Raw genomic sequence first — 15,129 nt, forward strand, 5'->3', positions numbered from 1 at the left:
TAGTTGTGTTACCACCCCCATGCCACTAGAGGCAGTAGCAAGCCCAAAAAGATAAGACTATGGAGCAGATTTAGAAACTGTGAGCTGCGCTAAAGTAAATAAAAGAGAGAAGTTCAAATACATGCTGAGAGTGAAATTCCTGCCTAAAGATGAAGCTGTATCACAGATTTAAAAAGAAAATAAAAACGGGAAACCCGCGAATAAAATAGGAAATAGCGCCCCCTTCACTTCCGGAGTGCAATGGTCCCGTTTCCAAATAAGGTATGAGACTGACAGCGGTCCGTTCCGCCCCTTTCTGTTTGCTGCAGCGAAGTGGACTTGCGTGCAGCTGCTTCTTCGTGGAACCATTGCATTAACCACAGAGGTTGAGGCCAGTCGGAACAAAACAGTTGGAACACAAAATGGCTGCCTGGTTGCTGCGTTCAAGCCGACTTGGTGCACTCAAGGTAATATTTAGTTATCTGATACAAAAGCTTTTAAACTGTATTCTGCGGTGGTGTTAGATCGTCTACGACATCATACAAGTATTTTTTAAAGCGCATGCATGGAAACTGATGTTGTGACATGATGGATGGTAGCGTTCCTAATGACCCTCAAAGTTACAATAAAATAAAATAAAATAGGAAAAGGAAATTGACTATAGATTTTTTTAAAAACCTAAGATAAACAGATCTTTAAACTACTTATGTGTGTTATGCGTTACTGACAAGGACGTGGGTGTTATGACTCCTATAATAAAGCAGAAAAAAAAAAACACATCCTTATACTGAGACTAGGGCTGGATGAAATGGATTTAGGATTTATTGCGATATTTTGTTGTGCTATTGTGGTGGTGATTAAAGTCAGAGCTGTTTATTACTACTTTTAAGTAACTTTATGGACGGCTGTGTCCGCATGACCTCAATCACAGTTGCACAAATTGTTTTAGACCTCTAGAAAAAATAGACTTCCGGGATTTTGTTTACTTTCTTGATCAAAGCAACTAGTAATAACCTCTGACCATTTTGTTGAGCACAACAATCCCATGAAGAAATTTTAAAGGTTACGATCTCAATAATCAAATTTCCACAACATCCAGTAAGATTTTCATTGTTTTAATTTGCAGAGCTTAGCAAATACAGGCCATAAAATGTAGTGAAACAAAAACAGTACAGAAGTTGCAAAAATCATCAAATCTTATTGAATTAACTTTCTCTAAAACTGTGAACTTTGTGAATGTAATAAATTTGCAAGGAGACAGTGAGAGAAAGGCTCATACCACATGAGTTGGGTTGTTCCTTTTGTTTTTAGTGTAGAAAACATTTCCATCATTTCCACTCAAGATTGACACACAACAAAACCGCTGATTACTGAACTGAAATATTATTTTACTGTCAATTATTTTAATTAACGGGGAGACTTGTAGAATTTCAGGTACATTGACAGCTGTCAATAAGAAAGGACTACAGATGACTACATGTCCCCTGTAACTCTGCGACATCGGCAGACCAACATTCATTAATTTGAAAGCAGATTCCACCTCTGAGCTGCAGTGTGCCCCCAAAAAGCTGGAAGCACAGCATCAGAAGTCTGTGTTGTGCTCACTGAACCGGGTTTTAGTGAAGCAGAGGGCAGAAAATCCTTGATAGAGAAGCGACAGTTTGTCCACTTTGTTAGGGTGGACATAAAACAGGTGGGTTGAGGGCAAAGGTTACGGACCTTTTTCTGAGGCTTCACAAGCACATCTACATCCCATAGAGAGCAGCGGCGGCGGGTCGGGGTTTGTTTCCAGTTGTTTTCTAGTGTAACTGTCCACATACTGTAATGACATGGATCATAATAAACACACAAAGTACCGAGGCTGTCATCATCTGCACCGTCTTGGTATTGTTCAGGTTATAAAAAATATAGTTTGTGATTTTTTTTTTTTTTTAACTTTTACTCTATTTACAACCAGTCATTGTTTTGTTCACATTCAAGATGGGATTGTTCCCACCCCATGCTACAAAGCATCGTACAGAGCACTCAGCTTCCTGTCCATATCATTCACCTGACAACTGCAAAGATGGCAGGAGTCAAACCTGGAAGTTTGAGGTGCACAGAGAATAAAAGATATTGGTGGAAATTCAGTCCCATGAGGTTTGCTGCCCTGGTTAAACACACAACCCTTCGTCTCATGAGTTGTGCTCCGTGTGTCATGCAGTCGTTGATCGAGGCAACTGTTGACCTGTGTCTCATAGAGTTTCTAACAAACCTGTGAATCGTGTTAAATGCAATTCCTCCTAATTTGAGTCAGCTGAGCTGGCTGGAACTTTGTACTTTGATGTTTTTGGCTGAAAAACGCTATGTCATTCTTAAATTTGTTTGTGCAGTATTTGTCTCCAAAACTGTTCTGTTCTTCTTTTTTGTTGTTTCTCCAGTTGGACAGCTGGGGCTCTCTGAGACGTTACCCACTTGCTTTGTTCTGCAGTGAAGCTAAAGAGCCAGTAAAACCAGTGAAAAATGCAAAGGATCCAGAAGAGAGTAAGACCAGTTACCTGTGTTGATATCTGGAACATAATAGTAGCTTCATAGTGTCATTTTGACAAATTCCCTTCAGATCGTTAAGGTTTACGATGACTTTCAAATCTTTGCATAGATTTATAGTAGTTGTAAATTAGCGTTGCATAAATAAACTCAATTGAATTTGAATTAAATTGCATTAAGTTGGGGAATGAAGAGGCCAAATACAGCAGCATAATTTCCTTCGTCTGAAAGTTGCTTAGACTTTCCTTGACTGTTTTCAGGATAACTTAATCAAATAGAACTCTTCCTAGGAACAACTAATCATGACTGATTTAAGGTGAAAAAGGTTCTTTCCACTTTTCTCCCAATCAATCAATCTTATTTGTATATCACATTTCAGAAACCATGGAGTTCAGACTGCTTTGCAACACAAAAATACAACGTCATAAAAAACACAGTGCAGTCAACCACTGAGATAACCAGTGACAAATATATTTTGATGAGGCCCATCATCAAAATCATCAGTACTCATCCAATATATCCAGGGAACATTCTACCAAACTTAAACAATAAGTTCAGTAGAAGAACTTAAAGTTCTGCTCATGTATAGAAATCGAGGTGCTTTTGGGGAAAACCCCTTTCTCTCCCCGATCTGCTGGATCAAATGTCTGCTGTAGTTCTTTTATAGTTATTTTGCCAAGGGTTGTACAGTTTTTAATTCAAAATGTATTTATTTTTTTAATTTAGGAGCAACTTGATGAAAATGTGTTTCATCTGTTCACAAAGAGTAATACAATCTTTTACATTTCTCTGGTTATTAATCCAGACAGAATGCCCCTTCATGTGATTATTAAATGTCCGGTATCCTGTAATTTATTTATTACATTTTTTGCTAGTTATGTCGTTCCATTTTCCAGGTGGTGTTTTTTTTACCGTGTACGATCCCCGACTCTAAATCACTTCAGAAAGAAATGGGAAATGTTTGACCCATCTGCTCCTTTTGTCCTTTACGGTTTTGCTTGTTCTCTTCTGAAAGCGTCCATCTTCTTCTTCTTCTGTCCCTCCTGTGTTTCATTCATTGGATGCTCCTTGTCTGTCCTTCCCGACTCGGCACTCTTGATCCCAGATAGTTGGATGATGGTGACTTTGGAGCCTCAACTCGCCCCGTCGTTCACTGCTGCAGATGCGTAGTGGCAGACACGTGTGTTGTTCTCGTAAAGTACGATCGACTTGACTGGGAATGGGGTCTGGAATTTGATCTTCATTTCTCTGAGGACCCCCGTCGCTTCAAGGTGTTCATGTCAATGTTTCAGCAGCATGTCTGGGGCATAGCCACTGTCTGTTACTCTTTTCCCTTTCATCTTTACGCTGAAAGGCGTAAAGATGAAAGGCTTTCAGCGCCTTTCATCTTTCACTATAAATGAATAGTGATTCATTCATAGTGAATCACTATAAATGATTCACCACATTTATAGTGGTGAATCAAGTTCACCACTATAAATGTGGTGGACTTGATTATTATTGAATGTGGGGGAGCATCAGGTGGAAGTCTGGGTCCCAGGGAGCGGTGAGCTCTTTCAATACCCAGGTTAAATAATGTTTGAATATCTAGTTTGTCTCGGAGTAGATCTCTATGAAGGCTGACATAGAGGATGAGTCGTCCTCAGAGCCTTTTGCAATGCCATGGAGCCCTTTGTTTTCCAGTCTCGATCTCAGTTAGTTCAGCCTCAAGCTCATCCTGTGATTTACTCAGCTTCATATCTGGCTCTTCAATCTGCTTCCAAAATACGTCCAGTTTTCCGTTTTGTTTTTTTTTCCTCTTTAGCTTCTTGGAAGCCCTCTACATTTTCACGACGGGATTCTCTCAGTTCTTGGAGAACAGTTTGTAAATTAGCTGTCTCGTCAGCTACGTTGTTAGCCACCAGTAATGCTTCCAAGTCCAAGAGGCTAGTCTCGTTCATTTCTTCTTCTTGTAAAATCAACTGTCGAAGACAGTAGAGCTTATTTTTATTTGGACTTAGGCATTGTGACTCACTCATTAGTGTATTTTATATGCTGCATAGAAACAGGAGATTTTTAGAATTTGTCAAGGAGCTTCTTGGCTAAGCTGTCGCCATCTTGTTTGCTCATCCGGAGGTCAATTAAACATTGTTTTAATTGATTACAGCTTATAATTAATTCCTCTCACAATATTAAGAAAACTTATGATTATGATGTCGCATATCATTAACCCACATTTTACTTAGTTTTCTGTATGTCTTATCATTTTTCTGTTCTCTTATCTAAGTAACTATAGTCTGTCACTTTATATTTAAATACATTTAAATGGTCTGCATGTATGTAGATTCATTTTAAATAGGCGACGCATAACTTGCATCATTGTTTTTTTTAATCATTTTAATTTGTATTTTGTATAGAAATGTATTCCTGACTTTTGAATGAATCTTAGTGCTTTTTTTCCCTTTACTTTTCAGTCCATGTTTTTTTTTTGGAAAACATAATATTTTCTAGCTGTCTGTAAGTTTTAGCAAGAAGTAAGCTAAATATGTCTTTCTGTGGTGAACTTCCAGTAAAGTTGGTATGCAAAGAGTGAGACCAAGTTTTTGGAAATAAGTTTTTAGAAGAACCTTTCTGTTTAGTCACCTTTCCTAGCATTTACCTGTTTGTGTACAATTTATTATTTTCCTCAGCAGGTGAAGATGAGAGGGCAGCTGTGTGGACTTACAAGACTGCTGTGGCCTTTCCAGTTAAATTATCGGATCCTGGAGTTTTGCCACCTTTCCTAGGTGTAACTACAGAGCCAGTCCGCTTCACTGCCACATCAGAAAAAGCTGCAGCAGCATCTGTTGCTGCTTCCACTAAATCTGCTGGAGAAAAATCATCGGCTGTCACTGCTTCATCTGATCTGTGTCAAAGTCGAGAAGAAGGTTCTCAGATACTTGCTCACGATACTTTACCGGCATTTGTAGCAGCTGAAGAAGCTTCAGTCGAGGAACTTTGTAAAGGCTCCGTACCGGGAGACGTTCCTGCCCTTGCTGTGAGCGTGCATGATGTTGTAAAACCAACTATGGTTTCTGCTGGGCCTGGGGATTCAACAGCTGAGGAGCTGTCTTCCTCATCATCCAGCGACTCTGATACAGACTCAGACTCAGACTCAGACTCGGAGTGCATTCCTGAAGACGAGAATTTGGAGGTAGAAACTGAAACCAGAAGCTTTTCTTTGGAATTGCAACAACCGAGTCTTCAAGAACAGAGAGAAATTAAAGAGCTTATAGTTAGTGGAGTGGCTAAGGGCCTTCCTAATGCAGAGGAAGCAGCAGATCAGTCTGTAGTCCAGGCCTCCACAGATAATTTGCGAGACTCGGCCTTCGATGTCCTTACTGCTACAAAAAATGCAGCTGAGCTCACCAGTTCAGATTTGCCAACCCATACTGCTCCTGCCGATACCCTGTGTGAAGCTCCAGCTGTACCTGTGGAGCAACATGAAGCTCCAGACAAAGCCCAGTCTAATTCTCCTTTAAAAGCAGTAGATGCGCTTACAGAGCTGGAACAAGGCTTAGGGGATGCTGGTGAAGAATCGTGTGGGAAAACGTCTACTATCGGGCCTGCACAGTCGAAAGCCGTCTCTGATGAAGTAGCAGCTGACCATCCAGCTGAAGTAGCAGCTGACCATCCAGCTGAAGTAGCAGCTGACCATCCAGCTGAAGTTGGCACCTCTGTTGAGCTGGAGGACTCTGCCCAGGTGCTAGTGGAAGCTACTGGAGAGGAGCTGCATGCCGAGACCCCTGCTGAACGGCCTGAGGGTACACACCACACCGCCTTGCCCCGCACTCCAGACCTCTAACTCTCCAGATAGGCTTTGCATTTCCTCCTGTCCCTAAGAATACGTTATTTTACCAGGCTCCCTCACATTCTCTTTCACTCATAGTATTGTTAAACTTTTATGACTTTTAACATCTAACCTTCAAGCTTATTCCTTATTCCAGCTAATTTGAGGGAAACGTTCTTTTCCTTGACTTTATGGTTCATTCCTTCTTCTGGTTCGATTTAATTATATATACATATGTACAGTGGATACAGAAAGTATTCAGACTTCTTTACATTTCTCACTTTTTAATCGCAGCCATATGCTAAAATCAAAAAAGTTCATATTACTTCTCATGAATGTACGCTCGGCGTACCATCTTGACAGAAAAAAACTGAAATGTAGAATTTTTTTAAATAAATTTATTAAAAATCAAAAACTGAAATTTCTCCATGGTCGTAAGTATTCAGACTCTTTGGTGTGACAGGTCACAGCAAAGTGCCAAATAGCCTGAATACTTTCTGTACCCACTCTGCACAGAAAGTACACAATATATACACTCTTACTGCCAAAAGCATTTGCTCACCAGTCCAAATGATCGGAATCGGGTCACTTCCATGGCCACAGGTGTATAAAATGAAGAACCTCGGCATGCAGACTGTTTTTGTGAAAGAATGGCCCGCTCTCAGTAGCTCAGTGAATTCCAGTGTGGACCTGTGATTGGATGCCACCTGTGCAACAAATCCAGTTGTGAAATTTCCTCGCTCTTAAATGTCCCACATTCATCTGTATTATAAGAAAATGGAAGTGTTTGGGAATGACAGCAACTCGGCCACAAAGTGGTAGGACACATAAACTGACAGAGCAGGGTCAGAGGTCAGCAACTTTCTGCAGAGTCGATCACTGCAGACCTCCAAACTTCACGTGGCCTTTAGATTAGCTCAAGAAGAGTGTGCAGAGAGCTTCATGGAATGGCTTCACATGGTGAAGCAGCTGCATCCAAGCCGTACATCACCTAGTGCAATGCGTTGGATGAAGTGGTGGAAAGCACACTGCCACTGGACTCTAGAGCGGTTTTCTAGAGCAGATGCTTTTCTGGAGTGACGAATCATGCTTCTCCATCTGGCTATCTGATGGACGAGTCTGGGTTTGGTGGTTGCCAGGACAACGGTACTTGTCTGACTGCATTGTGCCAAGTGTAAAGTTTGGTGGAGGGTTGTTTTTCAGGAGCTCGGCCCTTTAGTGCCAATGAAAGGAACTCTGAATGCTTCAGCATACCAAGACACTTTGCACAATTCCATGTTCCCGACTTTGTGTGAACAGTTTGGAGTCGGCCCCTTCCTCTTCCAACATGACTTTGCATCAGAGCACAAAACAAGGCTCATAAAGACATGGATGACAGAGTCTGGTGTGGATGAACGTGACTTCCCTGCACAGAATCCTGACCTCAACCCAACAGAACATCTTTGGAGTGAATTAGAGTGGAGACTGAGAGCCAGGCCTTCTTGTCCAACATCAGTATGTGACCTCACTAATTCATTTCTGGAAGAATGGTCAACAATCCCCATAAACACTCCTAAAGCTTATGGACAGCCTTGTGGACCGACGTCATATTGAACCCTATGGATTAGGAATAGGATGTCACTTAAGCTCATGCGTGAGTTAAGGCAGATGAGCAAATACTTTTGGCAATATAGTGTGTATATATTTATATATATAATATATATAAATCACACACACTGTATGTAGTCAACCATGTTGTTCATTGTAGTGCATGATGACGTGATCACTGGCTGCGTTTCCATTGAATAAATGCACCTAATGGAAACCGTTGTGACACTAGGGTGAGGTGTTTTTTTTGTTGTTTTGTTTTTGTTTTTTATTTTTGGCTGTATCATTTTTTCCCCCTCAAAACTGCAATGGAAACACTTTTTTCGCATCGCACGAGTCACATGATCAACAATTGGCTGTTACCAATGGTGCAAACCACAAAGAAGAAGATGAGAAAATTAGTTGGAGGGTGATGGCACAGCATGTTTTTTAATGACTTAATGCATAAACAAACTTATTCAAGTGTGATTTTAATTGCTTTTTTTTTGCACATTTGTAATGGAAACGCAGCTTCTGTCCGTGCTTACTTTTGAAACATTAGAGCTTACTTTTTCAGACCGATATTCCAGGCTGGGTACTCTTACTCTGATCCTCATCATGTTTCTGAATGTTCTGTAGTTTGTTTTGTTTACATCTTCGCTCTCAGATTTCTTTACATGTTTGAGGGAAGATTTGCTTGCTTTTAGACGTAGATATTCCTCTCTTTGGCTCTTTTACATTGTTTAAATGTGTCGTATAAGTAAGGGCTCATTAAATCTGAAATAATATAAACTGAAATACTATATCCACTGCTAAGTTTGAATGACCCATGTAATATTGGTAACGTTAATATTGGTGCACATGCTGGTAGTGGTGAGATGGTTTGACTGTTAATTTATTTTATAAAGTAAGGTTACTGGTGTTTCTAAGCTCTGACACTTCATCAAAAAGTCAAATTTTCTTGCTTCCCTGGTGATTATAACTGGGTATTATTTCTCTCTCAACTCTTTGGTCTGTCCTTTACCTGGGAAATATGTATTGGAGTGTTTATAACAAATAATGTCAGTTGTGCTTGAATTTTTCCCCGTTTGGTTGTGAGCTTGACATTTTCATTGCCAGCAGTTTTCCAGTAACATTTAGATGTAAATGTATTTAACTAAATATGTGCTTCTTAAAGTATTACACTGATTTTTAGTTGTTTTTTTCCCCAAATCCTAGTGAATCTTGTCAGTGGACGTTCTCTGTGTTGGTTAAATCTATTTTACGTTTACAGGCTTCTATTTATATGCCAGGAACATGAGCCTTGAGGTCTTTCCCACATGCGTGTCTTCACACAAGCCTTGTTATTGTGGGAAATGTGATGCTACAAACTTCTTTATCAGAGTGTGTGAATATGTAACCGCAGCTTCCAAAAAATCCTCATAGTCCATTTCTTGATGTCTTCCTGCTTATTGGTGTATGCCTGCAAACAGTTTGCTGTTAGGGGAAGAAAAAAAATGCTTCCAGGTAATAGACCTGGTCTGTGTTTCATGTGTGAAATTTCAGGAAAATGCATCTCCGTCACGAGGTTCTCTTCTTCTTCTGCAGAGTCGGCAGCAGTACCGCCGGAGCCTTTTGACAACAGCACTTACAAGAACTACCAGCACCACAGCTACACCAGCTTCACCTTTGCAGACCTGGATGTGGAGATGGCCAAGTATCGTCTCCCTCAGCCCTCGTCCGGCAGACCGTCACCCAGACACTAGGGAGTAGGTGGTGTGGACAGCGGTGGTGGCAATCTTGCGAAACCAGTTGTTAAAGTGTGTTATGATTAAAGAAGTGTAAGAAATTAAGTGTTTTTGTCTGATGCAATGGCTGCTTTGTTTAGTGCCATGTAAAGGGAGAACGTGCTCATGATTTCTACCAGCTAAAGAAACTTCAGTTGAAGCATGTGGTAATTAAAATGTGATATATCACATTTTAATTACCACATACCATATATGATTTTTAAATAAATAAAAAAATAGGCTGCTTCTAAGCCTTAAGGGGTCGTGAAAATAGAGCAGAATGAGCACATGGTGTGTACATTTCTATTCTAATGATTATTGTTTGGAAACCACAGTTGCCCTGATCAGAAATGAGCTATGCGTATGTTAGCTTTACGTTTAACCGAAATGTAAATAATGAAACCAAAGAAACCCTTAGTCAAATAAGCACCAAAAAAAAAAAAGTCTTCCAAGGACTCCAAGCGTCAGGACGTCATTTCTCCGCCCGCTTCATACATATACATGAGCATAGCGCAGCAACGTACCCTTGCGTGATGACGCAACACGACAACTGCGGGTCCCGATTGCTGCAACCGCTTGTCAGTGTGACGAAGATTGGCACTCAGGTAAGCTGTCACTCAAAATCCCTCTTTTCCCGTTCCCTATCAATCAAACAATCTAGGCCGCACGCTAAAATGCCCCGGGGCAAAGAGCGAGAACCTGGGCGAAACAGCCGAGGCTGTTTTTTGAAATGAAGTCGAAGCGATAAAGCTACTGTGATAACATCCATCTGTCTATATGTCTCTATTTCTATATTTTTTATATAAATATGTATATAAGGGAGGGGGGTCAGGAAAAATCTCGGGAGTTTTAGGGGCAGAGGAGGATTGTGCTGAAGTGAAGGGCCAGAGTTGTAGATTAGGCCCGGCAGTGTTAGCGCAGAGGGGAGGGGAGAAAAGACAAGGAGAAGGCAGCTGTCCCTGCATGATTGATTGACTGATGGGAAGGATTTGAGCTCAAAGCAAGCTACCGTCATGTGCTGCTAACGTTTCCTTGTTCTAATCTATTTTGAGTTGAAAACTAACAAGCACTTATTGTGTTATTTTTTATCGACCAAAGCCAAAATGAGATGTTTCATATCCCCTGGTCTTACGGCTTACTTCATATCAATCTGCAGCGGTCTTATTTTCCGTAGCCGCTTAGTAACGTCAGTTTTATTTTGCGATACATTTCTATACTTAACTAATAATTAGATCCACTTCAATGTGTTAATATGATACTGTCGACGACTGTTGGACACTGCCGTTCAAGACTAGCAACTAGCTCACTATATTTAGCATTAGCTGGATCCGAATGTTTTGCATCAGACTTGCATCACAAGCTAACGCTAACGCGATGCTATCGCTACGGCACAGCTAAGAGAGCGAGTTAATTCAAACTTTACAGCTTACAATTTTAAATATGTGCATTCATGTTTGAAAGTAAAATTGTCCCAAGTAATTAAATGTATTCTGTGTACAAAATGTCTGTCGCTAACATCGGGTAAAGGCTACTTCATGGTGGGTGTGTTAACACGGCTGCACGCCAACGCTAACTATATAACTATGTTATTAGCTGGATTATTAAAGGTGTGCAGAAATAAAGTGATGGACGCTACGCCTCGACGTTGTCTCACTTTCTCTTTTTTTTCCCCACATTCCGCTTAGTTCTTGGAATCAGGGGGTTTTATTTAAACTTTTGATACTTTATCGCAGCAGTGTTCAAGGTTTTTGTATTTGGAAAATATATTTTATTACTAACTTGTAGCCTTTTTCCAGATATTTTAAACCAGCCTCTTTGGTTGAATTTCAGTGGTTTAACTGAGCTTGTGCATTGTGTAGGTTGGCCATCTGTCCCTGGTTTCTATAATGCCCCAGTGCTGGCAGTGATCGTGATGGCAGCCCAGGCGGTTTCTATAGACAAATACCCAAAGGGGGAGCAGCAGGTGGGTGCAAGAGAGACCTGAGTTTGAATACATGTATGTAAAAACTGTTGTTGACAAAACCTCTGTTCACATTGAACCAACTTGCAATGTTCTAAACTTTAATTTTATGAGGTAGCGCCACACCATTTGGATATGTGTTGGCACGTAACCAGGAGCAGAGTTGCACAGTTTGTGCACATTTATGTTGTCAGCTCTTGGTGACACAATAAACATTCATTTAATTCAGAAGTGGGGGGGGAGTGTTTGCCTCCTCAAAAGAACCCCACAGCAACATCCAAAAAAAAAAACTGCAGTCTTCATCTGCCTCAGTTAAGGTCAGAGGTCATGCCTCCTCCATAAGAAAGAGACTGGACAAAAATGGCCTGCATGGCAGAGTTTTAAGATGAAAACCTTTGCTGAGTAAGAAGAACTTTGAGGCTCTTTTCAGTTTTTCAAGAGCACATGTTGCGCCGATGAGCGCTGTGCATGCCCTAACCTCAACATGGCTATCCTGTGTTCAAGTTCTGTCCTTCGTTCTTTTGTCGCACGTCTTTCCCCATTCTCTCTGCCGTTTTCCTGTCAGATTACGGTCAGATAAAGGCTACTCGTGGCAAAAAAGTCTTAAGAAGAAAACAAAAGAAAAGGAACTCATCTGATTCCTACGACAGATGAGCCAAAGTTGAACTCTTGGGAATGTGTGCGCCTGCCATGACAGCTGGCATAAAAGTAACACCGCATTTCAGAAAAAGAACTTTATGCCAACAGAAAATGCAGTGGTGGTAGAGTGATGATCTGGGCCCGTTTAGCTGCTTCAGGACCTGGAAGATTTGATAACTGAAACCATGAATTCTGCTGTCTGCCGTAACGTCCGGCCATCGTTTTACGGCCTTATGATGAAACAAACTTGGGTTCTGCAGCAGAACAATGATCCAAAACACACCAGCGAGTCCACCTTGGAATGGCCAAAGAAGAACAAAATGAAGGCAAAATGCAGAGGCCCAGTCAAAGTCCTGATCCCATTAAGTACACTGAAGTGTGAGACTGTCTGGGGAAAACGGGTGAAAAGTTTCAAGTGTATGAATACTTTTGCACATAACTATCCCAAGAGTTCATGTTACGATTTCCGATTGATTGGAGTTAAAACAGGGACGGTATACATTCGCCTTTAAGGTGGCGATGCCCTGTATCAGTTTATGCTCCAAAGGGCCTGTGGCCCCTGGGCCAGCGGATATAATAACAGGACCCTGAAGTCGAGTTGTAGTATTGAGCTTCATCCTCCAGCTACTTTTGGTCTTCACATGATTTCAGTCTGTATTCTCTGCCTGTCTCAGGTTTTCTGTTCATTTGATTTGCTCTCATTTTGTTTAATCGTTGCAGATTCAGAGTGTGGTAGAGGTAGACTGCGACTCTGAGTCTAAATTTGAAGGGACATTGGTTGAAGTGTCCAACCCGGTACCCACCGAACCACAGACACCCATGGATGCTGACAAAGCATCTATATATCGGTAATAAAACCTTGTTTTTAGGCATTTTGTGACAGTGTTGTCTCTCAGTCCATATAACTTAGAGTAAATATCACTGCACCGTTTATGAAATGCTCCAAGGGTTTATGATATTTTGCTATTTTTTTTCTTTACATGAAACCCAATAACGGGTGCTAATAAACAAAGTGTAGTTCTGCATTGTAACTGTTGGCCAATATTCCACAGACATCCCCTGTTTCCCTTGTTGGCTCTGCTTTTTGAGAAGTGTGAGCAGTCCACACTAAGCTCCGAATGCATCACATCGGCCAGCTTTGACGTGGACATCGAGAACTTTGTCCGCTGTCAGGAGAAGGAGGGGAAGCCCTTCTTCAGTGAAGACCCTGAACTTGATAACTTGGTGAGTTTTAATAGTTTCTTCTAACTTTCTTTTTCTTTTATGCTATTATCTTTGTTAAAAGTGAATGTATGAACAGGGCCCGGTGGATAAAGTCTGGTTGGAGGTTCGATTGATCACCCCTTCTTTGTTTTCATATTTTCAACGTTCAGATGGTGAAAGCCATTCAAGTGCTACGGATCCATTTGCTGGAGCTGGAGAAGGTGAGTGACCTGTGTAAGGACTTTTGCAGCCGCTACATCGCCTGCCTCAAGACTAAGATGAACAGCGAGACTCTTCTGAGTGGAGATCCAGGAAGCCCGTACTCCCCGGTGCAAGGCCAGGCCCAGAACTTCTCACCCACCAAGACTCAGGTGTGCAGTGTAGGCGCCCCATGCACCAACTTAGGCTTGCTACCACTGCAGCTCCACCACTTTCTTGATATAAATCTTAGCAAAGCGTGTGTTTTAAAGCCAGCCATCTGAGTACGAACGATTTTGTGTGCGAACGCTTTCATTTCCAGACTCCAAGCTCCATCTCAGGCACCCTCAGCCCCCAGGGCCAAATTGTGGTGCCGGCTTCAGCCCTGCAACAAGGGAACGTTACTGTTACAGCTGTCAACCCCACCCAAGTAGTTACAGGTAAGACATGTTCCAGTTAGTTTGTTCTTTGCTTGTGGAATAAAACAGTTATAACAACACCAGAAGGGAAATGTGCAGGTGAGGCACATTTTACTTTCTCCAAAGCTTCCCAGAAAAGCGTAACTGCAGCTACCAGCACTGATGGTGCACTGATCTTACTTCAGTGAGCTCTTGCAACTCTACACTCCACCCAGAGCCTCGAGGTCAACCGGCCAGCCTAGGCAAAGACCAGAGCGGACAGAAGCTTCCCTGGCGAACAGTTTCCTTCTGTCTTTTAAGCTTTCTCAGTCAGTCGGTCAGTTTAAGTCCAGACTGAAAACTCATCTTTTCTCCCTGGCCTTCAACATCAATTAAAAAAAGGGGGGGGGAAGAGAAAAAGTGTGGATATCGGTACTTTACTGATTCCTTTTTTAGGAGGGGAGGATTCGCTGCTGCAGCTCAAATTAAATATGTCTTGGTTTTTATTCATATTAGTTTTTGATATTTTCTACCAATTCTATAATTGTCTTATTAGTTTTGCCAAACTTAATATTATTTCTTGTTTTATCATATCTGCCTGCAAAGTCGTGATTTTTCTGAAGCACTTTGGTCAGCTGAGGTTGTTGTAAATGTGTTATAAATGATTGAAGAGCAGCATTGAGTGCTACCCAGATCTGAAGTCGAATTTTATTTCGACAAAGTTGTTACCATGGAGTGGAAAACAACTGAGAAAGACAAGAAAAAGAAAATGGAGTAGAGCATGAAACCATGACGACAAACGGGCAAAGAGATTCAAATAAACTAATTCATTTCTTCAACCAATGTAAGAATGTGACAAGACTTTTAGGTAATTGCAAAAAATAAAAAATTGCAAATTTCTGTCGCGAAGCAGGTCTTAACTTTCATTTAGAATCGTCGGTAACACTTTATTTGAAGGGGGTTGAATATGACTGTCATGACACTGTCATAAACATGACATAACACTGTCATAAACATGACATAACACTGTCATAAACATGACATAACACTGTCATAAACATGACATAACACTGTCATAAACATGAC

General features: G+C 41.1%; 2 protein-coding genes across 4 annotated transcripts in view; both read left to right on the forward strand.

Moving 5' to 3' along the window:
- The first annotated feature begins 251 nt into the window (after positions 1-251).
- On the forward strand, positions 252-9,713 carry ndufv3 (NADH:ubiquinone oxidoreductase subunit V3). 3 transcript variants are annotated; one of them, XM_016662447.1, is made up of 5 exons: positions 252-446; positions 2,400-2,502; positions 5,175-6,113; positions 6,162-6,287; positions 9,467-9,713. In XM_016662447.1, exons 1-5 carry the CDS (start codon positions 402-404, stop codon positions 9,622-9,624), a joined length of 1,371 nt encoding a protein of 456 aa, XP_016517933.1. In that variant the 5' UTR covers positions 252-401; the 3' UTR covers positions 9,625-9,713. The 3 variants fall into 3 exon arrangements, with proteins under 3 accessions (XP_016517933.1, XP_007575313.1, XP_007575314.1); XM_007575251.2 differs by having other exon boundaries at positions 5,175-6,287; XM_007575252.2 differs by having other exon boundaries at positions 5,178-6,287.
- A 174-nt stretch (positions 9,714-9,887) lies between these two features.
- pknox1.1 (pbx/knotted 1 homeobox 1.1) overlaps positions 9,888-15,129 on the forward strand; it is a 10,656-nt gene continuing 5,414 nt past the window's right edge. Inside the window, exons 1-6 of the mRNA XM_007575253.2 lie at positions 9,888-10,250; positions 11,505-11,608; positions 12,965-13,092; positions 13,297-13,468; positions 13,618-13,818; positions 13,968-14,085. Coding sequence (XP_007575315.1) covers positions 11,558-11,608; positions 12,965-13,092; positions 13,297-13,468; positions 13,618-13,818; positions 13,968-14,085 — 670 coding nt within the window. The 5' untranslated portion in view covers positions 9,888-10,250; positions 11,505-11,557. The remainder of the gene's footprint in view (positions 10,251-11,504; positions 11,609-12,964; positions 13,093-13,296; positions 13,469-13,617; positions 13,819-13,967; positions 14,086-15,129) is intronic.

Source organism: Poecilia formosa, unplaced genomic scaffold (assembly GCF_000485575.1).
Source record: "Poecilia formosa unplaced genomic scaffold, Poecilia_formosa-5.1.2 Scaffold374, whole genome shotgun sequence".
Classification (NCBI taxonomy): Eukaryota; Metazoa; Chordata; class Actinopteri; order Cyprinodontiformes; family Poeciliidae; genus Poecilia; species Poecilia formosa.

Excerpts from the sequence above, each read along its gene's own strand:
- ndufv3 (XM_007575251.2), top strand. The coding sequence starts at position 402 with ATGGCTGCCTGGTTGCTGCGTTCAAGCCGACTTGGTGCACTCAAG. Across the intron at positions 447-2,399 it reads GCCGACTTGGTGCACTCAAG|TTGGACAGCTGGGGCTCTCT; the intron begins GTAATATTTAGT and ends TTGTTTCTCCAG. Across the intron at positions 6,288-9,466 it reads CCCTGCTGAACGGCCTGAGG|AGTCGGCAGCAGTACCGCCG; the intron begins GTACACACCACA and ends CTTCTTCTGCAG.